The sequence below is a fragment of the Misgurnus anguillicaudatus genome, chromosome 7, assembly GCF_027580225.2.
Source record: "Misgurnus anguillicaudatus chromosome 7, ASM2758022v2, whole genome shotgun sequence".
NCBI classification, from domain to species: Eukaryota; Metazoa; Chordata; class Actinopteri; order Cypriniformes; family Cobitidae; genus Misgurnus; species Misgurnus anguillicaudatus.
Window position 1 is genome coordinate 9005729 of NC_073343.2, and position 27636 is coordinate 9033364.

The 27636-nt window shown below is 39.7% G+C and overlaps 1 protein-coding gene across 4 annotated transcripts in view; it reads left to right on the forward strand.

Annotated features, from left to right (window-relative positions):
* Positions 1 to 27636, forward strand: part of slc8a1b (solute carrier family 8 member 1b) — a 124167-nt gene that overhangs the window by 79950 nt on the left and 16581 nt on the right. For 3 of the 4 annotated variants that reach the window (XM_055171567.2, XM_073869388.1, XM_055171566.2), the window contains exons 3-5: positions 13277 to 13389; positions 23128 to 23273; positions 23809 to 23908. In XM_055171567.2, coding sequence (XP_055027542.1) covers positions 13277 to 13389; positions 23128 to 23273; positions 23809 to 23908 — 359 coding nt within the window. Of the gene's footprint in view, positions 1 to 12952; positions 13060 to 13276; positions 13390 to 23127; positions 23274 to 23808; positions 23909 to 27636 lie in introns of all 4 variants that reach the window. The other variant, XM_055171568.2, reaches the window with a different exon arrangement.

Here is a 27636-nt window from a genome sequence, read left to right on the forward strand (position 1 = left end):
GTGCGTGCGTGTATGTAGTAGGTGGGTGGTACAGTAACAGATACAAACGCTAAAGCCTCACAAGTAACTTGAAGACGAGAGGGAACAAGAATAGGTCAGTGAAAGATGCCAGTAGAGAAGAATGATAACAATACGTTTCCTGTTAAAAGTTTGGAGTGGTGATGTTCCTCTCATTCCTCAAAACAGCACAGTTGCCATGACTTCACAAATCTTTCGGGAAACAAACTCTATGACATCAACATCCGATTACCTCTGTCCAACTTGAAACTTTGATTGACATAACCAAACCCCACCCTTTCATATTTTCTCTGTAGCAGATTTGATTTGCCAAGTGCTCTGTACCATGGAAATCTTGTGATTTGTGATGGATGAGTGTTGACATGATTAGCATAAGCTATTTATTATAACTTAAATGCCATAGCATGCACTGCAGTCTACTATTACGTGCCATTTAGCAGAGGTACATTTTTCCCCAAAGTACATTACAGTGCACTTCGTGCAGGAACAGACCCTATAACGGTGCTTCAATGGCTGCCAACCAGGTGGTCATGGTTTGGCTGGTTAGATATCCCCTGCTATAAGTGGTGCCATAATGCGGGCAAACAACATGTTTCCCAATTGACAGCTGCTCAAAAATAGCCTTTTTTCATTTGTGATGATATAAATTCATGCACAAGTAGCATAAACCAGAATTGAAATGAAATCCATGACAGTCCCCATAGTGCAACCTGGAAGCGTTTCAAGGTCACATTGATCTCCAGTTTAGGGCTTTACCCTGACTGCATTCAGTCCCATGAGCTTTAGCCAGATTCACTAGCCCTGAAGTGATATCTCTTTTCGACATGGTGGATCACCACAGGCTTTTGCAGGATCAAGGGAAGCCTTGTCTCTTCTTGGTTGTAACTCTCTCCCTCCTGCTCTTAATCCCTGGTCAAGCATGACTTCATTATACGGAGATTTTAATTACCTTGTTGTAGTTATTTGCATATACAGTTAGAGCGATGAAAACACTCTCCCTCTGCGGCTCTCACCGTGTGACCTTTGACATCAGTCAGACAGAACGCCCATGAGAGGAGAGGCATCGTAAGAGGTTTGCTGATCTCAGCTCTCTCACATACTCAAACCCAGTATCTCCAAACGAAATGTTCAATCTTCTACTTTACTGACGACTGTGTAGGAAGTATGTGTTTGGAATTTTTCTTGTTTCAAGCATAACAGGGTGATCACACTAGACTTTAAGCATTTAAATATTTTTCAAATGTTACAGCGAATATGGTTATGGAGATATGGGAGCACTTTCGTTCATCTTTGCTTTGAAAGGTCACGCAGTGATGTACTAGTTTTCTAATGGTCACATATCTCCATGTGATATGAATTTTCAGGTCAGAGTTCACCAGACATTTTGGTATACAGTGAAATGTGAAGTATCTTCGCACAAGCTTGTGTTTCCGGTCTGATGCATTCACATGTGTATGAATGGAAGTTAACAAAAATAAAAGTATAGTGTGACCGCCCCTTAAAGGAACACTCCACTTTTTCTAAAAATAGGCTAATTTTCTAGCTCCCCTAGAGTTAAACATTTGATTTTTACCGTTTTGGAATCCATTCAGTTGATCTCCGGGCCGGGCGGTACCACTTTTAGCATAACTTAGCATAATCCATTGAATCTGATTAGACCATTAGCATTGCGCTCAAAAATAACCAAAGAGTTTCGATTTTTTTTATTTAAAACTTGACTCTTTTGTAGTTACGTCATATAGGGAATATTAAAAGGTGTTTTTTTAGGCAAATATGGCTAGGAACTATACTCTCATTCCGGCGTAATAATCAAGGACTTTGCTGCCGTACCATGGCTGCAGGAGGCGCAATGATATTACACAGTGCCCGAAAATAGTCCCCAGCTATTAAAGATACCAAGGGAACTATTTTCAATTGCTGCATAATATCATTGTGCAACTTTTAGTTTTCCATCTGTTTAAGTAACTACAAAAGAGTCAAGTTTTAAAAAGGGAAAATATCAAAACTCTTTGGTTATTTTTGAGCGCGATGCTAATGGTCTAATCAGATTCAATGGATTATGCTAAGCTATGATAAAAGTTGTACCGCCAGACCCGGATATCGGCTGGATGGATTCCAAAACAGTTAAAACTAAAATATTTAACTCTAGGGGAGCTAGAAAGTGAGCAGTGTTGAGAGGGTAAGAAACATAGTCTTGTCGACCCAATAGCCCGTGGTTAGATGCGCTGTCATATTACCGGTGTTCACAGCGACCTGAGTTCGGTTACCGTTTCTGAGGTCCTTTGCCGATCCAGCTTCCCTATTTCCACTTTCCTGTCTAGTCTGCACTATTCTGTCTAAATAAAGGCCCAAAAAACAAATTAAAAATATAGAAAGTAAGAATGAATTACAAATAGGGATGTTAACAATTAATCATTCTTCGATTAATTGTTGATAAGAATTAAAACGATTGTCGAAAAAGCAAGCACGTGTGTCCGGCGCCTGCGCAAAGCACATACACAGCTGGTGAAAAAACTAACCTAGAAGTTAAACTAGCCATGATCACAACGATGCTCGATGCCAAACACACACTTGGGCTTTTTAACCTCATTCGAGACGAGGCTGGATGCTAATGCAACGAAATGGCATCCGCAGTGGATCTGAGACCGATGCCGAAAATCTAAACACAGTTAGGATACTGAAAGCAAAGACCCTCTTCAGGGAAGCCTGCAAGATTAGCATAGCAATGCTGCTAACTGTGCTATACACAGGGAAGGAGACCAGAAGCCGTTTTTAATAACAGATTAAAATGTAAAACTTAAATTCTGGAAGAAACTGTTAAATGTAAACTGTAACTGACTGTCGTTACACTCTGAACGCCCGCAACATATATCATTGATCATCATCATGACTGGCTGAGGCGCTACATGCTAAACACTGTTGCGGGTTTTCTAATGGAAGGTTGAAGCCTTCATAATATAAGCATCTTTGCTGAAAGTACGCCGCAGGTCTAAAGTTGAGGTGACGACGGGAAAAGTGCCCTTTATGTGCTTCTTGGATATAATTACAACAAGCAGTGTATCAATTACTCCGAAAGCTAGGTGAACAACTAGAAAAATAACACTTGATGATAATGAAACTTTTATTTTGTCATGAACGCACGGACTTTCATCCAACTGTGCGGAGTGCCCGTTATGAGGTGGAGTTTAGTCATTATATTTCATTACGAGATTAAATTGATGATTTTTATCAAAACACCAACTACATTGACTCATTTTACAATCCCACTAGCATGTTATTTAGACAAAATAAAATCGTTTGATTCGCGTGAGGAAGCTGGCGTTTTTACGCACACTTTTATGTCATTGGCTACTGCTGCTGTAATGGCTTATTGCTTTATTACTGTTAACGATTATTCGATTGATTGATCGTTAATTTAAATGATCATCAAAAATGGGAAATTGCATAATTTGACATCCCTAAATTTGCAAATACATTTTTGCTGTAAAATGCATCTTATATGTTATCTTATAACACTGTTTGTATTGTATTGATTTGTTCTGCTATAGTAAGACTCATTTTTATCTAAAACTGCTTTTGCAGTACTGTTCAGAATGACTGGATCTATCTTTATCAGTATAACCGGGTAGAAACTGGCCTCAGGGTCTCCAGGTCTGTCAGCGTCTTCTTGTTGGCCATTAATATCACCGCTACTCAACTAGAATTTTCTCTTGAGCAGTTATGCTTGCCTTGCACTTGTCCGACAAATCAAATTATCTTTACTTCAATTCCTGCGATCATTACTTCTCGAGACAGAAGAGCTTCTACAATGTTTGCTTGGTCCTGGCGTGTCTTGAGGTGAATGTGAGGATTGTCTTAACAATCTTCTAGGTGTCTCTGGTGCTGACAGGAGCGGTGGGTTGGAACGGAGCCAGGAGAGCTGCGGGCCGGAGCTGATAGGCCTCATCTGTTCTCTATCTGTGCTGAATCGCTCGGAAATTAGAGGGATAATGATCTGGGGGGACGGCAGTCTCTGTCCCTTTGATTCGTGTGCTGTCAAATGGTTTCGAGCTATCTGGTTAGCAGGGTCTCCGCTGAATGTTTTGTACAGTAGCTTGAGGTCTGTGTGTATGTGTGTGTATGGAATATGCACACAGTAATCTGAGGAAAAGTGGATAGCGTTGCTCTTCCCATAAATAGAGAGTGAGTGCGGGAATAAGAGAAAGATGTTATTTGACCTCTAGTGAATATGTGATGACTTTCTTTTGTGGTGGGCCGCCTGACATCAGAGATTTTGGAGTGTGTGGATGTTTAACTACAGTGTCATAAAGCTTTGTGTGTACCTAATGCTTCGGGGATAACATCTACAGGCTGGTTTACAGTAATAATAATTAAAATCTAGTACAGTACGTCCCTTTTAAGATAAGCAATCGTCTATGTGCAGTGATAGCAAGTCATATCTATAATGAAACATAATTTGAAAATGACAAAATTCCATCAATAACCTGTTCCGGAGACATCAGATAAGGAAAATCACACATGCACACATCAAGAAGCTCTGCTGTGTATGTAAAGAAGCGCACAGGAGTCGGTTTTAAAGCACTTACTCAAGGGGAACCCGCTGTTGCTACGGTGACAGTGAAGCTGATTTACGTAGGATCTTTAGAGGAAGAGAGGTCAAGAGGTCAGTGCTGAGAGAAACATCCTTATATGGGCATCCAAAGAGTCCTGCATTGACTATATTTTGTGTGTGAGAGGTGAATTTACTTCCTGCTGTTTTTGGGCATGATGTTCCAGATGACTCCATATATTCATATTGATCTATGAGTGCCTACCCGTTATACAACCATCATCTTTTTTTATTTTCTTCTTTCTAACCTTTTTTTGGACAGGTCTGAATGTCTTATTCTGTTTCTAGACAGGTTATGTAGATTGAAGGCTGGAATAAACCCTCAAAGACATACAAACACACACAGACACATCCCTCTTCTCTTCTGTAGTCAAAATGTCAGACAGGGTTGTTTCTGTTCCAGCAGCTCTTGATTTAAAACCCCTGCGCTGAAGGAAAGCACACAGAGTGATGTGGAGAGCAGCGCAGGGCTGTAAATGAACAGAGGGAGGCGAGAGATGCATTGAAGGTCATGAAGACACATTTTATTGCATCCATTGTGTTCAGCTGGTGTTTCCCTGTATGTGTGTGGATCGTTGCCATGTTAGAAATGTGTCTCCGCAGTCCGCCCTCCCGACTGAAAGCACTGCAGCTCTTTCAATTAATACATTATTAATGACCAGCTAAACAAAACTCATGAATATTAAAATGCTTTTATCACTAAGCAATCCGGAATCACACACACATTCCCATTAGTCTCCTGAGGCACGTAGCAAGTTACTATTAATCTAATTAACTGTCTTACTTAAGACCTGCCTATCAAAACGTACCCAAGAGATAGAGAGAGAGGCGGGGTGAGCCAGATACCGATAGACAAAAGCAAAGAGGCCTTTGAAGTGATCGTGAAATTGGGTCCTCATGTCAGTTCTGTCTCTTGTGACAGCTGAGACTTGAGAAAATGTGTCAAGAACCAGAATCTTTCTTTCAGTTTGGATTCACCTTGACCCGAAACACAGAACTAAGCAGAGAAAGTGAAACAAAGGGAGAAAAGAATTGACAAATAAAGAAATTTCAGGGGATAATTAAGAGATATATATATATACCTAAATTATTAGGAACACTATACTAATACCGTGTTTGACCCCCTTTCGCCTTCAGAACTGCCTTAATTCTACGTGGCATTGAATTAACAAGGTGCTGAAAGCATTCTTTAGAAATGTTGGCCCATATTGATAGGATAGCATCTTGCAGTTGATAGAGATTTATGGGATGCACATCCAGGGCACGAAGCTCCCGTTCGACCACATCCCAAAGATGCTCTATTGGGTTGAGATCTGGTGACTGTGGGGGCCATTTTAGTACAGTGAACTCATTGTCATGTTCAAGAAACCAATTTGAAATGATTTGAGCTTTTTGACATGGTGCATTATCCCGCTGGAAGTAGCCATCAGAGGATGGGTACATGGTGGTCATAAAGGGATGGACATGGTCAGAAACAATGCTCAGGTAGGCCGTGGCATTTAAATGATGCCCAATTGGCACTAAGGGCCTAAAGTGTGCCAAGAAAACATCCCCACACCATTACACCACCATTCTCATTCTGTTTACGCCAAATTCTGACTCTACCATCTAAATGTCTCAACAGAAATCGAGATTCATCAGACAATGCAACATTTTTCTAGTCTTCAACTGTCCAATTTTGGTGAGCTTGTGCAAATTGTAGCCTCTTTTTTCTATTTGTAGTGGAGATGAGTGATACCCGGTGGGGTCTTCTGCTGTTGTAGCCCATCAGCCTCAAGGTTGTGTGTGTTGTGGCTTCACAAATGCTTTGCTGCATACCTCTGTTGTAACAAGTGGTTATTTCAGTCAAAGTTGCTCTTCGATCAGCTTGAATCAGTCGGCCCATTCTCCTCTGACCTCTAGCATCAACACGGTATTTTCGCCCCCAGGACTGCCGCATACTGGATGTTTTCCCCTTTTCACAACATTCTTTGTAAACCCTAGAAATGGTTGTACGTGAAAATCCCAGTAACTGAGCAGATTGTGAAATACTCACCGGCCCATCTGGCACCAACAACCATGCCACGCTCAAACTTGCTTAAATCACCTTTCTTTTCTATTCTGACATTCAGTTTGGAGTTCAGGAGATTGTCTTGACCAGGACCACACCCCTAAATGCATTAAAGCAACTGCCATGTGATTGGTTGATTAGATAATTGCATTATTGAGAAATTGAACAGGTGTTCCTAATAATCCTTTAGGTGAGTGTAGATAGAGATTTTTTAAAGGGGACATGTTACAAGACTTTTTTAAGATGTCAAATAAATGTTTGGTGTCCCCAGAGTACGTTTATGAAGTTTTAGCTCAAAATATTATAAGATGTTAAAATAGGCACTTTGTAGGTGTGAGCAAAAATGTGCTGTTTTGGGGTGTGTCCTTTAAAATGCAAATGAGCTGATCTCTGCACTAAATGGCAGTGCCGTGGTTGAATAGTGCAGCTTAAGGGGCAGTATTATCCCCTTCTGACATCACAAGGGGAGCCAAATGTCAATGACCTATTTTTTCACATGCTTGCAGTGAATGGTTTACCTCTTTAATAAAGGCTTTTTAATAGAACAAAAAGCAAATGTAAAGATGTGTCAGAAAAGTGACGCTCCATTATGCGGACTGGCATGTTTTATTATATAGCCTAAAAATGTTTTAAACACCACAAATCTGCTTAAAACGTCAACAAATTCGAATCCACAGAGGCCAGATGCATCAACTCAAAATCACATGTATGATTATGTTTGTGTTTTAATGCACAGTAATGTTCTTACTGAAAGCACAAACTCTCATCCCCTTGGATTTTCCATCTCTCTGTTTTTCTTTTTTCCTCCCCCCTCCCTCTCCTTCCATTATTCACCAGCAGGTCTCTGCAGGAAGCTCTCATTTCAACCCACTGGTCTACACCTCAATCAATCCATAGTTTTCAGTCATGTGACCCACGAGGGCAAGAAAGCGGCAGTTCATGTTGGGCTCTCCATAGAGAGGCAGCACATGCCTGTAATTTTTCCGCTGTTTAGAGCCACTGTTATTAAAGGGATAGTTTACCTAAAAATGAAAATACTGTCATCATTTCCTCCCTTTCATGTTATTACAAACCTGTATAAATTTCTTTGTTCTAATGAACACAAAGGAAGATATTTTGAGAAATGTTTGTAACCAAACCATTCGTGGACCCCATTTACTTCCAAAGTATTATTTTTTTCCTACTATAGAAGTAAATGGGGTTTGGTTTAAAATTAAGATATGAACACAGGTGTGCCTCATAAGTCTTGAAAAGTGAAGCCGCTGGCTCTTTGATCGCCCCCTGGTGGCTGGCTGCAGTACAAGTCATAAACCCCACCCTCTCCATTCAAACGAATGGGACTAAATAAATAAAAAAATTACATTTCCAATAAAAGTTTCCGAAAGATGGTTTTGGTCCTTTTAGGTAGTTGATATCACCCTGATATATGTTCAATTGTTCTTTTTTGTGATACTTTTTATTTTAGCTAGTAATTTGATGCTATAAACGGGGCATGTTGTTATGATTGGCGTTGTTGAATTGGGCGTGCAAGCGTTTGGGCGGAAGTTTGATACCGCGGCTCCGCCTGGCTCCACAGACGATTCCATCTGCGCATGCCTTGGCTCCAAATTGACGTTTTTAAATAGCATGGCAGCGACCATGATGGGACAATTTTTTCTTTAATTCATTAGAAAAGGAGGGAGGCGACGTCGCTTCGTCCATCATTTTTTACAGTCTATGTATAAACACAACTACAAGTTTTGACTACTTGCATCTATACTTAGCACCCGATTTTGTATTTTATGGTTACTAAAAACCGCGAGATTCCTGCCAAACCTTCACTTTGGCAATGTGTACTATTTGTTTTTAATATTATATCATATTGTAGTGTATTATAATATAAATACTTAATCATTTTAATTAAATAATATAAAAAGTACATTTAAAAGGATTTGCACTGTCATTTTTTTAAATCACTTTTGCGTTTTCACTTTTTTCACATCACTTTTGCATTTTCACATGGCAACTCTTTAACTTACTTAAAGCAGTTAGTGTAACTAATCACTGTACTTGGTTGCCTCAGGACGCAACCACACTCCAGGTAGGAAAATGATGTAAAGATATGATTAATGGCTAAAAATACAATGATTAATATATCTGGTGATTATGTGAGGTTACCTTTGATCAAGTGGTCACTGTAAATATAAGTGTATATTGATGCCTGTCATTGCTTCCCCTCATTGGGGACATACAGTCATGTATTGCACAAAATTCACAAATTCCTCCTTTCTGGGTTTTCTTCTCGGATGGCATTCTGTAGAAGCATTGCCCAGGCTTGTCTCCTTGTTGGTTAGTGCGTTGTATTGTACAACGACTATTCAGTATTTAGACTAAACAAAAGAAATTACTAAATTCCTAAATTCCTAAACTGCAGCTCTCTTGCCCTCCAGCGTGGTGTCCCCCTAAGTGCGTGAAAACTATCAATAATACCTGCACTGTATGTGTGCGTTTCACAAGTTTTGGGTAAAAAGAGCATGTGTATATATCTGTGTGTGTGTGTGCGTGTGTATGTGCGCGCGTGTGTGTGAGCAAAAAGGGCATAAAATGCTTGATTTTACATTACCTTGGCTTTTCCATTGTTTTTCCAAGAGGTTCTTTAAGTCCTTAATTAATTTAAGTAATGAATTTTCTTTGGTTTTATGAACAATTGTATTTTTCAAATAGCATATATTAATTCAAAGCGTCTTCACATACATGCAAAAGTCAGCTCATATTGATTTGCTGTGTCTCCTCTTCGTGTTGAGCAGACAACATCTGAATTTTAAAGAGATTGCATTAGTTACTTTATCCTCTCGGCTCTCGTGCTCTCTCTTTTATACATACGCACACACACAGTGTAATGTGGCCCTGGTAAATAGCAGTTGAAAAGTGGCTCTCTTTTGGCCGTTCCCTGGTTGCTAAGCACAGATCTTATTGCTGGGAAATGTTTCTGGCAACTGTAAGTCAAACAGTGTGTGTGATTTTGGCATAGGCATTAAAAGTAATAGGTCTGGATCTCATTCCAGCCCAGCTGCACTAACCTAAACCTGGTACCGTGATCTGAGCATCAGTCACACCACTGATCTTGGATCAGCCCCAGAGGTGAACTCAGATCACTGCAGTCACTCACTGTAATGCAGCAGCAGGGAGAGATGAGAGATGGAGGCACTGCAGCAAGAGTGCGAATGTGTGTGTATGCGTGCATGTGTGTGTGGGGGGGGTGTAGGGGTGATCCTGTGCCATTTTAGATTTCTGACATAAAATGACTCAGTTCAATATAATGCCCTGATCAGAGATTCAAGACCCTGAATATATCCCACAAGCCCTTGCTCATTTGGCTTAATCTAAAGTGCACTTTGAATTCCTGCGGGCTCAAATTTGAAGAGCTAAAGAGAGACGGGCACTCTCAAAGGAAAACTCAAACAAACCTTCATCCACTATTATCTTGTATAGTGTTAATGAAAATGAGGAAAGAAAAACTGCGTGAGGATCCAAAATGTGTGTCTTTAGGTCAGATGTTTTTATATGTATTGGGAACAACTTTATTGGCACAGCATTGCATTAGCAGTCAAATGTCACAGGGTTTAAATCCCAGCAGTGAACACAAATACAAATATACAGTGAATGGCCTGTAAGTCACTTTGAATAAAAGCATTTGCCAAATGCATGAATGAAAACGTAAATAACCTGCTTCAAGGACAGGATGCTGTATGTCAGGTGCCACAGTCTGTCTTATTTAGAGGCTAAACCGTTAACTGTCGACTGAGTTCAGATGTTTTATGTGTCGATATTTTCTTTTAGAAGAAAGACCTGTGCTGTCTATTCTCAAACACTTCTAATTAACATCTAATCTACAAAACACACACTCACAAAAGGGCTTTGTTTTTCCTTAAATTCAATAGCTATTGTCTAAGACAATTATACACATGATAAGCCATTTGGATTGAGAGCAAGAGAGATACGAGGAGCAGTGAAACAAATGTCCCTGAGCTACAGACGACAAATGTAACCACAAGTCAGAGATGGTTTTCATGTATAGTACAGATTATGTCACACAAACTACACACGCTATTATGTTTAATACCTTTCTGTGCATGTAAAAACAGTAACATGACTTATTTATGTAGCATCGGCGTGATGGCATGATTCACACAAACACATTCCAAAACCATGTTTTACATATGATCACACTTGTGAAATTCTTCCTGTAAGGGCATTTGGTCTTTCTCATTTTCACCCCCTTCCTTTTTTCTTGCACTTTCTCCTCTTTATATTTCTTGTGAAGCTAAAGCAACAGTGCATATAAACTATCATAGCATATATGAAAAAACTTTCATAAAAAACACAATAAATCCATTTTGACTAATTTCGGTAAAACGTGTTTTCTATACCAAGAAAGTGACAAGATGAAAACCACTATTTTCTGTTACAAACTTTCACATAGCATCTTTAGGTTATTAAAACATTAGAAATTCTAATACATAATTTGATTTTCAAAGATTTATTATAAAAACTGATAATTTTTTCCACAAAATGCAATAAATCCATGACCAGTTTTTTTTTTAAATGTCATAAATCTATTGAATTAATATATAAATGTGCATTCATCTTTGCCATTTTATATTCATTTAGTTGACTAGTGGTATACACTGATTAAAAAAATAAACATTAATGGCATCAATCAAAACACTTACTTTGTCATATTAAAGGTGCAGTGTGTAACTTTTAGAAAGATCCCTTGAAAGAAATGCAATATAATCTACATAACTATATTATCAGGGGTGTATAAAGACCTTACATAATGAACTGTATTGTTTTTATTATCTTAGTATGAGCAGTTTTTATCTCCATACACTGTGGGTCCCCTTACATGGAAGTCGCCATTTTGTGCCGCCATGTTTCTACAGTAGCCCTAAACAGACAAACTGCTCTACAGACGTGTTTCGTCACTACTGTATTTTGTCTTAGACAACAACATGTTGGTCCTTTTACGGCTACCTTAGCTTCTCTATGCATTTCGGTGAACGGTGGACTGAGCCGTTGGTTGCAATTCACTGCTGGATTCCGCTAAAATCTACACACTGCACCTTTAAGAACACTGTCATTGCTGCTGTTATACTTGGGACGTCGTAGCTGAACTTTTTTGACAGGGATCAGCTGTAAAATGATTTGGTCCTGCTTGATTTTCGTTGACTTTCGAGTGGTCATTGACATTCATTGGTTAGCATGACAGAACCTTGATGCATGTCTGGAGAACAAGCAACAGCCGGCTTTTTCCGTCTCCCGAGTGCCTCTTACGTAAATTATTCGATTTTGATGCCTTACGTTTCTTCCCCGCCACAGAAAACCACCACAGGTTTATCACTGCCATCAAAAGTATTTTTTTGTTTGTTTGTTGATCACGAAGTACAAAGTAGATGAGGAAAACTAGGATTCTGTGTATTCAACTCGCCACCATTGTTGTTTACAATGCGTGGAATGGTGCGCTGTGATTGGTTAAGCGGATTTATTGCATTTTGCGGAGAAGGAGGGCTGACGTTTATCGCGTTTTGGGATAAAAGGGAGAAAATATGACAGAATAACACGGCGGACATTGGATTTTGCGTAATATTAAGAATTTACTTTTTAATACTGACCAGATACAATACTGATTTTGGCGGTAACTATTTTTTTTTAATGCCATTTATCGCGCTTTGGAACCAAACTCTTCCTATGTTCCTTGGGAATGGAACTCATGATCGCTGTTAACTTATTGAGCTACAAGATCATTTTCTGTTCCTCTCAATATAATTTAATGTTATGCTTGTTTGTGTTATGCTTGTTGTGAACCAGTATGATATTAGGCCATTGTGAATTGGGTAGGGGCGTGGTCATGGATGGCCAGGGAGAAAAAGTCATGTAATGTAAGCATGACGTGTATGTGTGCCTGAAGAAGCACAGGTTGGATTAGTTATTTTGTCGGTATGTGCATTACAATCAGGCTTGGAGGGGCTGCACTCTCTCTCTCTTTCTCTCTCTCTCTCTCTCTCTCTCTCTTCTCTCTCTCTCTCTCTCTCTCTCTCTCTCTCTCTCTCTCTCTCTCTCTCTCTCTCTCTCTCTCTCTCTCTCTCTCTCTCTCTCTCTCTCTCTCTATTTTATATTTTGACATTCTGCCTGTGCATGACTGCATGTCTTTTATCTTTCATCTTGTCCCCTTGATCTGCCTTCTCCTCACTGTTTTCCTCCTCTATCTTTGTCTTTCTCTTCCCCACCTCCAGCAAAACGATAAAAGTCAGGATAATTGATGACGAAGAATACGAGAAGAACAAGAGCTTCTTCCTGGAGATCGGAGAGCCTCTGCTCATAGAGACCAATGAGAAGAAAGGTGGGGGCGTGGCCTTAGCCTGCAGAGGACATCAACACGCACACACACACGCTTAATCCCTCTCTTCTCCCCATCATCTTCGATATCTCCTACAGGTCAAACCGCACCATCGATGGCCCTCTGGCTGGGCGCCCAAGCATGTGTGCGCATGTGTGAGAGAGTGTGTGTATCATGCATGCATTATTCCAACCCCCCGCCTGTTGTCTTGTTTCTGCAGGAAGACGTTAACAGTCAGGGTTCTCGATCGAGAGGAATACAATAAGCAATGCAGCTTTTACGTAGAGCTACAGACGCCAATATGGAGGAGGAGAGGATGGACAGAATACAGAGGTTTCTCTCTCTCCCTCTCATAGTTTTTACTTGACTTTTTATCTCTTTCTAAGGGAGTCTCACCCTCACTTTCTCTCTCTCCTGGTGTCTGTGTGCTGTCTTACTGATCTCTACTTTGGTTTCGCTGGTGCTCCCCACTTATACAACCACCCACACAGAGACGAGCTTTAAAGGGGTCGTATACTACGTGCTTTTCCCTGAAGTACACTTAGATGCTCTTGTCTAAAACCTAGTGAGCTGTCTCACTGCCTATTGCCAACTGCCTATTGTTGGCAGACTTCCTTTATATTTTACTCTTGTGCTTAGTTATATGCCAACTGGAGTAATAGTATCTATCTGGTGTTGAGGAATAATAGTTTTTATTATAAATATCAGTCTATACCTAGGCATGACTGGATGGCAAAAATGGTTAATGTGCTCATGGTTGTGATGTCACAAAGATGGGGATTATAGTCTGAATGAGCCATTTTTGCACCGCAGATCTTATTGGACTTTAAAAGTTTGAGGATGTTAAAGGCGGAGTCCACGATGTTTGAAAAACGCGTTGGAAAAGGAGACGGGCCGACTACCAAAACACACTTATAGCCAATCAAATCAAATCAAATGCCGGGTTGCGTATGTGTGGGGCGGGTCTATCAACAGAAGCTTCAGATTCTATTGGGGTAGGGGCGTGTTTGTTTAGGTGATTTCAAATATCAACATTGGCTTTCAAACATCATGGACTCCGCCTTTAATATAGTGCATTAGACTTTTATGTCAAGTGTTTGAGAAAAAAAATATATTTTTAATGTTATGACCCCTTTAATTTGTGGTCTTCACAATCCTCATGTAGGGTGCATTCAGAATACCTCACTGACTTTTTTTAACTACATTTTACAGGATCAGAACGAAAGCTTCAATGTGAGTTGCTTGATTCAGCTGCAATAATTTCATAGCAAAAAACAAGAAAAAAATCAGCACTCACCAGCAAGTGTTTTGGGCACTATATCATGAAGAGAGATTAGGGGAGATTAAAGAGAGGGAGAGAGAGATTGGAAGCTGCCTTCAAAGCCCAGGTTGTTAGATTGTGTTTCACCTTCAATTAAGATAAACATTTATTTTCCAGCAACATGGTTTCACGCACAGTTTCTGCTTTTCTGCACTTTTGCTGTGTATTGAATGGTTTTTAAACAGGTTTATATTTACCCTAAGGTATTCATTTGGTTTGGGTTTATGCTGTTTTTTTCTGAGCTTGTCATGGTGTGAGTTTGCATGATTGATATGTGTAAAAAGGAGAATTTAGGATAGATTGTGTGTGTGTACCTGGCAAACGGTGTGGGGAACAAAGATAGTAATAGCGGTAATATTGGTAACTTTTGACCCTTTTTGGTCCCCATAAGGAAAACGGCTTATAAATTAAACTAAATGATAGTTTTTTAATGATATTTATTGGAAAATATTTTTTGTGAAGGTTAGGTTTTAGGGATAGGCATGGTTTCCCAAATTTCCCAACCCCTGGTGGTTCACAAGGGAATTGCTGGGGGGGCATTTATTTAAAAAAATAATAATAATAAAATGTAAATAAATAATTTTCAAATTAAAAATCTAAAAAAAAAACACTAACAAAAATATATTTTATATGCTTCATCTGCATGTCCATTACATAATGATTCAATGTGACCATTACACATCAGAAAACTCGTGCAAAATGGACACGTAGATTTTACGTAATAATACAAAAATGATCAAATGAAGATCCAATAACAGTTATAAAGGGATAGTTCAGCCAAAAATTATATTAAACCCATGATTTACTCACCCCGAGGCCTTCCGAGATGCATATGTCCATAATTTTTAAGAAAATGTCCCAGATCTTCCAGCTGCCAAACAGTAAAGTTACGGGATCCACGTCCTTCAAGTCCAAAAATGTGCATATATCCTTCCCCAAAGAAATCCAAACTGCCTCAGGATGACAAACAAAGGTCTTGTGTTGTTGTAGAAATATCCATATTTAAAACTTTATGAACAAAAATAACTAGCTTCAGATAATGCCGCCATCTTAGGGGCTGATCACACCAAAAGCGCTTTAAACGCTTGGAAACGCAAGGCGCGACACACTGTCTTTTTTCAAAAAGAGCAGTGCGACTCTGCTTTTTATATTGCTAGGCAACCACAGAGTCAGCTGTCTTGTCAATCAAATATTGAAGCGTGAGCGCTCTTTTGCTGTTAACTCTCATATTATCAGAAACTTTAAAAATAGGGTGCTTGCTCTGACCTTGTTTGAGGGTGAGAGGTGCACAAACACGCAGGAAAAAGTGAGCGAGTGGAGTCCAGTTCTTCAAAGCAACTGTAAACTTCCCCCACCAGAACGTAAGGCCCGCCTCTCCCCTCATTCGATTGGACAATGGAAAGACGCGAATGACGTTGGGGCAATTCTCCGCTCTCAGTGCTCCCTCAAAAGCGCGTACTATGGCTGGCGGCAAAAACCGCAAGGCGCTCGGCACACATAAACAGCGCGCAAACGCTCCCTGCCCATAGACTATCATTCAAAAAAGGCGCCTGCAACTGACATAAACGCTTTTGGTGTGATTAGCCCCTTAGACTCCTCTGTATTCAGGAGAGAGTGTCAGCTTAGTGTATAGGGTGACCATAAGTGCCATTCTTCCCGGACGCGTCCTGGCTAGGATTTCGGGTTCGTCTTCCGGAAGTTGTATTTGTCGACCGCATACGTCATAGAGGATTATTATAATTATTACAGAAAAGCAACAGTTCCATTTTAAGGTAAGAATGAAACTACGATTGTATGTCTTATGTTTTTAAATGAATGGCGTATGCGGTCAACAAATACGACTTCCCGAAGCTGCGCCTGAAATTCTGGCAGAGCAGCAGCAGAGAAACCAACGCTCCGATCTTAAATGCGGACGCGACTAGAGCCCGACCGATTTATCGTTTTGCTGATTTTATCGGCCGATATGAGCATGTCGCAGATATATCTGTATCGGCGTATAAGCCGCAGATATGTGCCGATATGAACGTTTGTTACAGAACACATTAAATGCATTTGAAAGATGTAAGTACTTGTTTGTCCAGCAGAGTGCACCCTACTGGTTGCTAATGGTGACCCAGGTCACTCACTGTAGTGACACCATCCAATCCCCAACCCCCTTCACTTCAGTCAGTCTCTCAGTTCAGGTGGCATGGAAGCAGTCACGCAGTGTCTTCTTCACAACATTGTTACACCTGGTATTAAGACGCGCTTTGGTCGATTAGATTATAAATGGACAAGAGAGACGCATTCCCGTTTACATTTGGTGTTTTTAATCCGTCTCTTTGTCGACTTGCGAGTTAAAACGCAAGCGGGAGAAATGACGCGAGACGGAGAAATGACACGTTTAAACTACGCGCAGCCGTGCACTTATATATCACTATATGAGATTACTGCTGCTTGTGTTGTTAGTTAACATGCTAATTTCAGAGCAATTGATTCAATAAGCTCGCGCAACTCTACACCCTTGTTAAATAAAAGAGGCGGAGCGAAGACGCTTTAGTTTTATAAAAGTCTAAAGTTTGCACGGAACCCTGGGTTTGTGTTATAAAAACGTTGTTCACAACATTAAACATAGCGTACATTAGTATGTGCTCCGTCAAGCATTGTCTTCGTAACGGTGAGTGGCTAACAAATTTGTGAAGTACACAACTTACTGTAAAGCGAATAATCAATGACTTCATAAGTTTCTCTTTATAACGTTATTCTTGTCAAAACTGCAAATGATGCAAGTTTTATGTATTTTGTTCTCTTTGTGTTTTAAAGTTATTTATAATAAGTCAAGTTTACTGTTTAGTGCACTGATATCCGACTCATTTTGGAAAATAAAGTTTATTGTTAACTTCTTGCCTTATAGTACATATCTTTGTCACATCAATATAAGTGTTGGATCACCACATTTGTGAGTGATCACCACATTTGTGAGTGATCATTGCATTTAATTGTATTTATTCATAAACAGTATATTATGTTGAAGTATATAGTGTATTCTATGTACAGTACTGTAGTATAATATACTGCAGTATATGTGTACTGAACTATAATATACACATAAAGATATCGGCCGATATATCGTTATCGGTCTTTTTTTACTCCCTAATATCTGTATCGGCATCGGCCCAAAAAAAACGCATATCAGTCGGGCTCTAGACGCGACTAAGATGGCAGTGTTATCGGAAGCTAGTTATTTTCGTTTATAAAGTTTTAAAAACGGCACGGATGACCCTCAGAAGGCCTTTGTTTGTCGTCGTGGAGGCGTTTGGATTTGTTTTGTGAGGGATAGATTTTTTGGACTTGAAGGACATGGACCCTGTAACTTTACATTTGATTAACTGAAAGATCTAAAACATTTTCTAAAATAACTGAAAATGTGTTCGTCTGAGGAATGAGGGACATGTGCATCTCGGACGGCTTCGGGGTGGGTGAATCATGGGTTTAATATCATTTTTGGCCGTACTATCCCTTTAATAATAACAATGACTATGTAAATTACTACTAATAAAAACTTATAAAATAATTAAAATGTTTTAAACATACAAATGTGCTATATTTACTTAAAATCTCAGGAGGTGCTCAGGAGGTAAATAATTTAGGTCAAGGGGGTATCGCTGACAAAAGAGAGAGAGAGAGAGAGAGAGAGTAAATCTAGAGATATAAAATAGAGGATATGACATATTAGAGAGAATAATGTATGGTACAGTCCAATCACATGCAGCTGGGTTTAGTAATAAATGATTTTGATGATGTTTCACCTGTGAAATATATTCATGAGGGATTAACAAAAAAAAATGATTAAGACACTCAGATGGCGGACAGAACATCTTCAAAATAATTTATAATTACGTCGTGTTTGATTAGCTTTACCTGTGGATGCTCCAAAAATAGAAAATTAATTTCTGATGAGGCAAGAAAGAAATGAGAATGAAATTAAAGGATGGCAGGAGTTCATATGAGAGTATAAATAATCGGTCTGTTTTCAAGGACAACACTAAGAAGAATGTTTTACACGTCAAAAAAATCTATACACACATTCTGTACATACACACTCACGTAAACATGTTTCACAGTCTTCATGCTGTGGGGCATCTACAGACAATGTGTTATTTCAACATGCTCTTACTCCCAATTCGTCACATATTGACGTTTGGTCAGCGCCCCATCTGTGTCAGTTTTTAATGCACAGGGTACCCCTCTGGTGTCGTTTTTTGACATGCAGGGCACTTCATTGCTTTTAATGAGAAACGTTTGGCGTCAATATGTGACGGCCATGGGAATTTTGCAGTCATTATGAAATTATATAATGGTTTGCCAAATTGCCACTATCATTATGAAGTGATTTTTAATTTAATCAGACACTATTTAGACATTTGTAAGCACCCCATCCCTAAACCAACCTGTTATCATATAAATTGAAACTATACAGTCACAATTCATTCAAAAAGCCTGTCTCGTGACAAATTCAACGAAGTACCCTGCACATTAAGAAACGACACCAGAGGGGTACCCTGGCCTGTGCGTTAAAAATGGTGTTGACCAAACGTCAATATGTGACGAGTTGGGAGTGAGAATGTGCTGGATCGCATTCAATTACCAAACTCATCACAGTGTCAAAATGTAGCTGATTAATTTTTCATCACACTTAAATTATTTTATGACATACATCTAAGATGTGCCACATTTTCTGTTACTTTCAAATGACCTTGTGTCCAACTTTTAGCTGTTTAAAACTTTTTATATTTTATGCTTAAGAGTGTGCACCACATGGACCCAGTGGCTAAAACATCTGTTGTATTGAATTAATTACATTTACAGGTGATTGTTATTGTACTGACATAATAACACATTGTTGTTAAAAGACAATAATATGGTGTAACCATGATGCTTTTAAAGTGGTAACTGCTACAATAAATAATGCAGTAGCAATTCATTAGCTGAAATGTTACCGGCTGTTCTTCCCATTCAGCTTCAGTTAGTTATAGTTCAGATTTTCTATTCTATTCGGCTGTTCTTCGATCAGTCATTGGTCAGTCTGTTTCTGTTTGGCTGTTCTGCGGTCAGTCATTGGTCAGTCTGTTTCTGTTCAGCTGTTCTTCGGTCAGTCTGTTTCTGTTCGACTGTTCTCCAGTCAGTCATTGGTCAGTCTGTTTCTATACGGCTGCTCTTCAGTCAGTCATTGGTCAGGGTGTTTATTGGTCAGTGTGTTTCGGTTTGGCTGTTCTTCTGTCAGTCAATCGTCACTCTGTTTCTATTCGGCTGTTTTTCAGTCAGTCATTGGTCAGTTTGTGTTTATTGGTCAGTGTATTTTGGTTCGGCTGTTCTTCAGTCAGTCATTTGTCAGTTTGTGTTTTTACAGCTGTCCTTTAGTCAGTCATTGGTCAGTCTGTTTTGATCCGGCTGCTCTTCAGTCAGTCATTGGTCAGTCTGTTTCTGTTCGGTTGTTCTTCAGTCAGTCATTGGTCAGTCTGTTTTTATCCGGCTGCTCTTCAGTCAGTCATTGGTCAGTCTGTTTCTGTTCGGTTGTTCTTCAGTCAGTCATTTGTCAGTCCGTTTCGATCCAGCTGTTCTTCAGTCAGTCATTGGTCAGTCTGTTTCTGTTCGTTTGTTCTTCAGTCAGTCCGTTTTTGATCCGGCTGCTCTTCAGTCAGTCATTGGTCAGTCCATTTCGATCCGGCTGCTCTTCAGTCAGTCATTTGTCAGTCCGTTTCGATCCGGCTTCTCTTCAGTCAGTCATTTGTCAGACGTTTCGATCCGGCTACTCTTCAGTCAGTCATTGGTCAGTCTGTTTTGATCCGGCTGCTCTTCAGTCAGGCATTGGTGAGTCAGTTTCGATCCGGCTGCTCTTCAGTCAGACATTGGTCAGTCCGTTTTGATCCGGCTGCTCTTCAGTCAGTCATTGGTCAGTCCGTTTCGATCCGGCTGCTCTTCAGTCAGTCATTGGTCAGTCCATTTTGATCCGGCTGCTCTTCAGTCAGTTATTTGTCAGTCCATTTTGATCCTGCTCTCTTTAGTCAGGCATTGGTCAGTCCGTTTCGATCTGGCTGCTCTTCAGTCAGTTTATGTTTGGCAGTTCTTTAGTCAGTCAGTTGTCAGTCTGTTTCTATTCAGCTGTTCTTCAGTCAGTCATTGGTCCGTTTGTTCCTTTTCAATTTTGTATCTTGTCTTTTCAAGTCTATCCAATACATAAGATCATGTTTAACTCATTGGTCACTTCTCGGTCAGTCATTGTGCAGTCTGTTACAGCCCCTTGCTCTTCATTTAGTCATTGGGCAATCTGTGTCAATCTGGCTGCTCTTCAGTCAGTAATTGGTCAGTTTGTTTTGATCCGGCTGCTCTTCACTCAGTCATTGCTCAGTCTGTTTCGATCCAGCTGCTCTTCAGCCAGTCATTGGTCAGTCTGTTTTGATCCGGCTGCTCTTCAGTCAGTCATTGCTCAGTCTGTTTCGATCCAGCTGCTCTTCAGCCAGTCATTGCTCAGTCTGTTTTGATCCGGCTGCTCTTCAGTCAGTCATTGGTCAGTCTTTGATCAAGCTGTTCTTCAGTCAGTCATTGGTCAGTCCGTTTCGATCAGGCTGCTGTTCAGTCAGTCATTGGTCAGTCCGTTTTGATCCGGCTGCTCTTCAGTCAGGCATTGGTGAGTCAGTTTCGATCTGGCTGCTCTTCAGTCAGACATTGGTCAGTCCGTTTTGATCCGGCTGCTCTTCAGTCAGTCATTGGTCAGTCCGTTTCGATCCAGCTGCTCTTCAGTCAGTCATTGGTCAGTCCATTTCGATCCGGCTGCTCTTCAGTCAGTCATTGGTCAGTCTGTTTCGATCCGGCTGCTCTTCAGTCAGTCATTGGTCAGTCTTTGATCAAGCTGTTCTTCAGTCAGTCATTGGTCAGTCCGTTTCGATCCGGCTGCTGTTCAGTCAGTCATTGGTCAGTCTGTTTCGATCCGGCTGCTCTTCAGTCAGTCATTGGTCAGTCCATTTCGATCCGGCTGCTCTTCAGTCAGTCATTGGTCAGTCTGTTTCGATCCAGCTGCTCTTCAGTCAGTCTGTTTTGATCCGGCTGCTCTTCAGTCAGTCATTGCTCAGTCTGTTTCGATCCAGCTGCTCTTCAGCCAGTCATTGCTCAGTCTGTTTTGATCCGGCTGCTCTTCAGTCAGGCATTGGTCAGTCCGTTTCGATCCGGCTGCTCTTTAGTCAGGCATTGGTTAGTCCGTTACAATCCGGCTGCTCTTCAGTCAGTCATTGGTCAGTCCGTTTCGATCCAGCTGCTCTTCAATCAGTTTGTTTCTATTCAGTCGTTCTTCTGTCAGTCATTGGTCAGTCAGTTTATGTTCGGCTGTTCTTCAGTCAGTCATTGGTCAGTTTGTGTCTTTACAACTGTATCTCGGTCAGTCATTGCTCAGTTTGTTTCTCTTCAATTTTGTATCTTGTCTTTTTAAGTCTATCCAACATTTAAGATCACGTTTAACTCATATTTAGAGAGGTTTCTATGTTGTATGTTGCATAAGACATATTTTTACAGATAAAATAATCTGTGACTGCAAAGAGAATGGAAGAGAGTAAATGTGGAGGAGTATTTAATTATCGCATGCATAAACAGACAGAGGAGTGAGAAAAACAGAGTTATTCACTATAACAGGACAACAGACTGCCTATAAGAATAAAGATGAACAGATACAGATGAATATCAATCATCAGGACAGGGCAAGGATAGAAATGAGAGACTGTTTATGATACAGGAACAAGTTGTTCTGCCATTAAACTGGCATTGATTCTTCTCCGCTAATGCTTTTGGGTTCATTTGTAGTTTGATGTATTTATTCCATTAGATATTTCACTTTATTTATGCACACGTTCCTGCCTATAAAGCTTTGGAGAATTGTCATCATAACGTTATTTTATGACTATTGCTGCTGTTGATGTAACAGGTATGCCAGCTCAGCACGTGAACTGAAAGGAAATATGGAATAAAAAAGACAGAGATCTATGTGGGAGGAGTAAAACGGTTTTAAAATTACATTTCCACCGGAGACACTGGTGATGCCCAAAGCATTTTAATTTTCTTCTTTCCCCAACCCTTACCCTTTTTCTATCCTCAACAGTATGTGTGTATTGGATTGAATATCTCAAATGTAATTTAATTGTATGTCCTTTTTAAACCTCATCATCCCGACCCGGCTTTAGTTTTGCATCTGCTGCTTTTCCTCTGGCCCTTTCATTTCATTGTGTGTGTGTGTGTTTAATTGGGAGTGATTGATTGGGCTAAACCCAGTCACATAATCAGAGGTTGCTTATGTCACACGATTACTTACCCAAAATCCCACTGGGTCCATTGGAGCTGTAACCCATAAAACAAATAAAGGAAAATTCTGCCACAGACATATTTCTCATATACAGGGTCACAGTTGTGTGTGTGCTCGCGTGTGCAAGTTTGTGACGTGGGCCCAGTTTTCCAAATTTATAGAAAATGCTCTGTGACCTTTAAAACTTAATCTAATTTTACCCTGCAGAGCCAAATACATTTTACGTTTACATTATAGTTTTTATGCTTTTAGGCAACACTTTTATATAAATCGACTTATAATAACTAGATTTTAACTGTATGTCAGAACTTATTTATAACTATTCGTACAATAAAAACTATTCGCATACATGCATGGACCGATATATTGAAACATATGATCTTAATTTTGTTTTCCACTTTATGATTGCCATTTTAATTTTCAGATGAAGTGAAAGAGCCGGTGAAGGAAGAGGAGGAGCCATTGACAGGCGAAGAGGAAGAGGAACGTCGCATTGCTGAGATGGGAAAGCCAATGCTCGGAGACCATCCCAAGCTGGAAGTCATCATTGAGGAATCTTATGAATTTAAGGCATGTATGCTGTACTGTAGCAACACCATGTTCATTTATTCATTAATAATCACACGCTTGACTAAGGCCACTTTAAATGCATATAATCCAATTAGCTACATTACCTGTCAATATGCATTTGTCCAATCAAATGTCTTGTAGAATGCCCTTGTCCCTAATGCCACCTTCTTCCATCTAGTAATCGTGATTCATGTGTAAGTGTAGTGATGCCAGTTTTTCCATAAAAATCAATTTTATCCTGTTACTAATAGAAACACATAATACACACAAGTCTGTAAGGAAGGTTCAAGGAGCACATTGCTTTTTCGTTGTTTGCCCACACATACTTTAAAGTGATAAACATATAGCCACACATGCACTTTAGCCCACACACACTCCGATCCCACATGCACACTTCACAGCAGGGCAGAGCAGAGGGCAGTCAAAAGCACTCGACTCCGCCTCGTCTGAAGTGTGCATATGTGTGTGTAAAAGTGTGGTTTTATTGGACTGAATAATAATTCGTCATGTGCTCTCTCTTTCTCTCTATCTGTAGAACACAGTTGATAAGTTAATAAAAAAGACCAACTTGGCTCTTCTGGTTGGGACCAACAGCTGGAGAGATCAGTTTATCGAGGCCATCACAGTGAGTGCTGGTGAGTATGTGTGTGAGCATTTATTAATTTTTTTACATTTACGCAACTTACAGTGCATTAATTACATAGATATACATTTTTGTAACAACTTCTAGTTCAAACTCTTGACCACTGACCTATACAGGAGCACACATTTTCATTTTGCAGTAGCAGTGAGAAGTTGATCGTATATATACTAAATATATATGCTCTTCTTGGTCTTTTTGTGATATTAAACTCGCCATGAAACGGAAGTAGCAATTGCATTCTTTTCCCTGTCGTGACGTATATCTGAGTGAAACAGCTTCTGAAATGAGAAAAAAATGTAGGGGGGGACTTGATTTCATCCATCGAGAACTGATTGGATCTTTTCCTTGGCAGTACAAGTCTCAGATAGCCTCTCCCTCGCGCCATTCATCATGACAGAAAGTAGTATTGGGCGATATGCCCCATTTTGAGATCGTCCTACTGTCAGCCTGTGAGATCGCCGATATAAGATAGTATCGGGGGGCGGAGCAGTAGTTTACTCATTTATTTATTTGTTCATTTTTGATTGACTTGATTGGTGGACAAAAAAGAAGCAAGGGAAACACTGTCATGACCTTCTTAAAACTGATGCCATAAAACCGAATGCGTCATTCAATTCCTGCGTGCCAGGGAGCAGGAACAACACACTCGCTGTTTTAACCCTCTGCGGGCTTACAATCTCTCTAGTGCCAGGAAATGTCAGGTGCTAGAATGAGTCCATGCCGTGCGCATTCAAGTCCGAGCAAGAGTTCAAGACACGCACATTAAGTCCAGGTCTGTGCGAGAAGGAATCCGCGTGTGTTACAAGCTCACTCGCACAAGTGAAGCTCACAAACCCTCTCATGCGAGGAAAAGCACGCTATTGGTGATATGTGTGACGATTGTCGATACATGATACTGTCGTCTAACGGCACAACCCTAACAGAAAGAAAGGTCGTTTCTAGGAGTGTAGCGATCATTTGTGATACACACTAATAATACTTGTCCAATAACGATTCTGAATCGCAAAGGTGATATTATGCACAGCTCTTTCATGTACTACGACTTTTTGATCAGTAGGAAGTCCTTATCAATCTAAAATCACTGTAAGTTTGAGTCATTTATAACATGCATTTGAAAAAGCAACACTCGTCAAACAATCATTATACATACATTATATTATATTATATTATATTATATATCAGGAAAATATCTGAAAAGAACAGAGATATAAATAGGTACTTCTTCTGCGATGTATATTGAGTTTCTGCACGAGAGCGCTCTCTGGCTTTTGGATGTAGCGACATTTCTTCATAATTCATTTTGGTGTATCGTTACCAGTGGCGGGCAAATTCAAAATATGTGTTCAGAGTGTCTATGTCCATCATGCGTTATGTCAAAATACGTGCCTGCTGCGCGCACGTCGAAAAGGTTTAAGATAAAAAAAACACTTAACTTAACACTAAACTCTTATTACACATGAAAAGTCACCGACCGCCACTGATCGTTGAATTATTATTTATCATAAACACTACAATATAACATAAAAATAAGAATTGTACATTTTGATTTCATTATGACTTTAATGTAAACAATGTCAAATGAGTAGGGCTGAGGGTTCCCACAGGTCCTTGCAAAATTTGAAAGTTTGTGAATCTGGGGGAGGGAAAAATCAAGGCCCTGGGAAGTCATTGAAAGTGCTTGAATCATTTAAATTCTAGACTTTTTAAGCACACATGCTAAACTGTTTGCTTTAAATGCTTATATGTTGATTCATACCAAAATGCTTTTTTGCATAGTTGCGTTTGACAAATGTCTCGGGTTACGTATGTAACTGTTCAGACGCACTTACTTATACTTGGAGGCGTCCCCAAAGTGTCACCGCAGTGACCCAGCGCGAGTTCCCTCAAAAGGGAACTCTAACAATGTATCTTAAAAGGTAACACTATGTAACCTTGCTCTTCCTTGAAATGTGTCCCCACATTTACATGTAGTCCTTGAATTTGAGGGTATTGGACCTGGATCCTCGAAAGGTCCTTAATTTTGAGGTGTGGGAACCCTGAGGGCTGTCGAAAGATGAATTAATCGCATACAAAATAAAAGTGTTTTTATTAATTTATGTGTGTGCACTGTGTGTAATTATTTTATATATATAAATACACACACATTCATGTTTGTATTTTAGAAACATTTACATGTATGTGTGTATTTATATACTATGCATAATATATACACACAGTACACACACACATATATTATGCAAACACAAACTTTTATTTTGTATGTGATTAATCGCGTTCTTCAGTCAGTCTGTTTCTATCCGGCTGTTCTTCAGTCAGTCATTGGTCAGTCTGTAGACACACACATATATTATGCAAGATGGTCACAGTTCACACACACATATATTACAAATATACTTTTACATACTATTACATATATACACATATACTTTTATTTTCACAATTAACTATCATGCTGTTTAAAACCCATCTTTTTGCAACCCAAATAAGACTGCAAGCCGGGAGAAAAAAATCGGATCTGTACATTGGGCTTTACAGTGTAAAAGCTACATAATAGACCTGCTATCGTGGTCCTGATATAAAAAGAAGAAATCCAAGTGCTCTCATACAGTTGTTTCATTATGGTTGTTTAATAACTAGAAAAACCTAAAAGTAATATTTAGAGAATGAGAAACACTTGGCGCCCATTGATGCAGAGGAAAATTAACTCGCCATCCTCACCTCATTTACAGGCATTCCTCTCAGTGCAAAGAACCATAAAGTGTACAGAAAGAAATTAGATGAAGGCGCAGAAAGAGAAAAGGCGAGGGAAGTTTGTTTTTCCTAAAGTAATTAGCACTCGCAGCACGACCTCAGAGAGATGAGAATGAGAGAGTGATGATGGAGTCTGCTGTGTGTGTGTTTGGACCAGGTGTTGGTGACTTAGTGATTCACACTTGAACACCTCTCACTGTGCCAGTTTGTACTCTGGGGCAAAGCAAGGTTAAAAGCCTGCGTATGTTGTCAGAACTGACCTGTAATCACCTTTACACTGATGTAGACAGTCAAGCATGGAGTGCTGTCAGACCAATCATCAGCCTGTTTCATACAGCGTCTAGTTTTTCAAAATAGAAATTATCAGTACATTAAAAAAAATATATCTTTCATAGGGAAACCAGTTTATGTGCTATATGTCATCTGTATAGCACCTATGTAGAATCATATGGTGCTATGTACAACCATAAGTGGTGCTACATTCTGCACTATTTTAGGTTACATTTATGTCTGTAGTATAAACCAAGAAGGACGGATTACATACTAAAGTTGAAAACTTTAGAGCGAGAGACTTGCTTTATTCTGTAACACAAAGTCTAAGCAATGTTTTTTGCTTTGTATACGCTGTAGTTCAAATAGAAATGGATTCAAAACAGAATCATCTGATGACAGGTAGAAGACTGGGACATTTTTTATGTAATGCCGCTGAGATGTTTTCCAGGACACAAAGACACACAAAGAGAGAGAGCGAGACAAAGAAACAGAAAAGGTCAGCAACTAATGGCAGTAAATTGAAGAGTTTAAAGTTTAAAAGCTTTTTTAAATGTCAGACTCCGTAGCACAGCAAGAGGATTTACATCTAAAAGATAAGGATGTAAACACAACATGAATACTTTGTGTGGGTTGGTGTGTACTTGTCTACTGTATATTGTGGAGATAAAATTTTCCTCACAAGCAAGGAAATCCTAT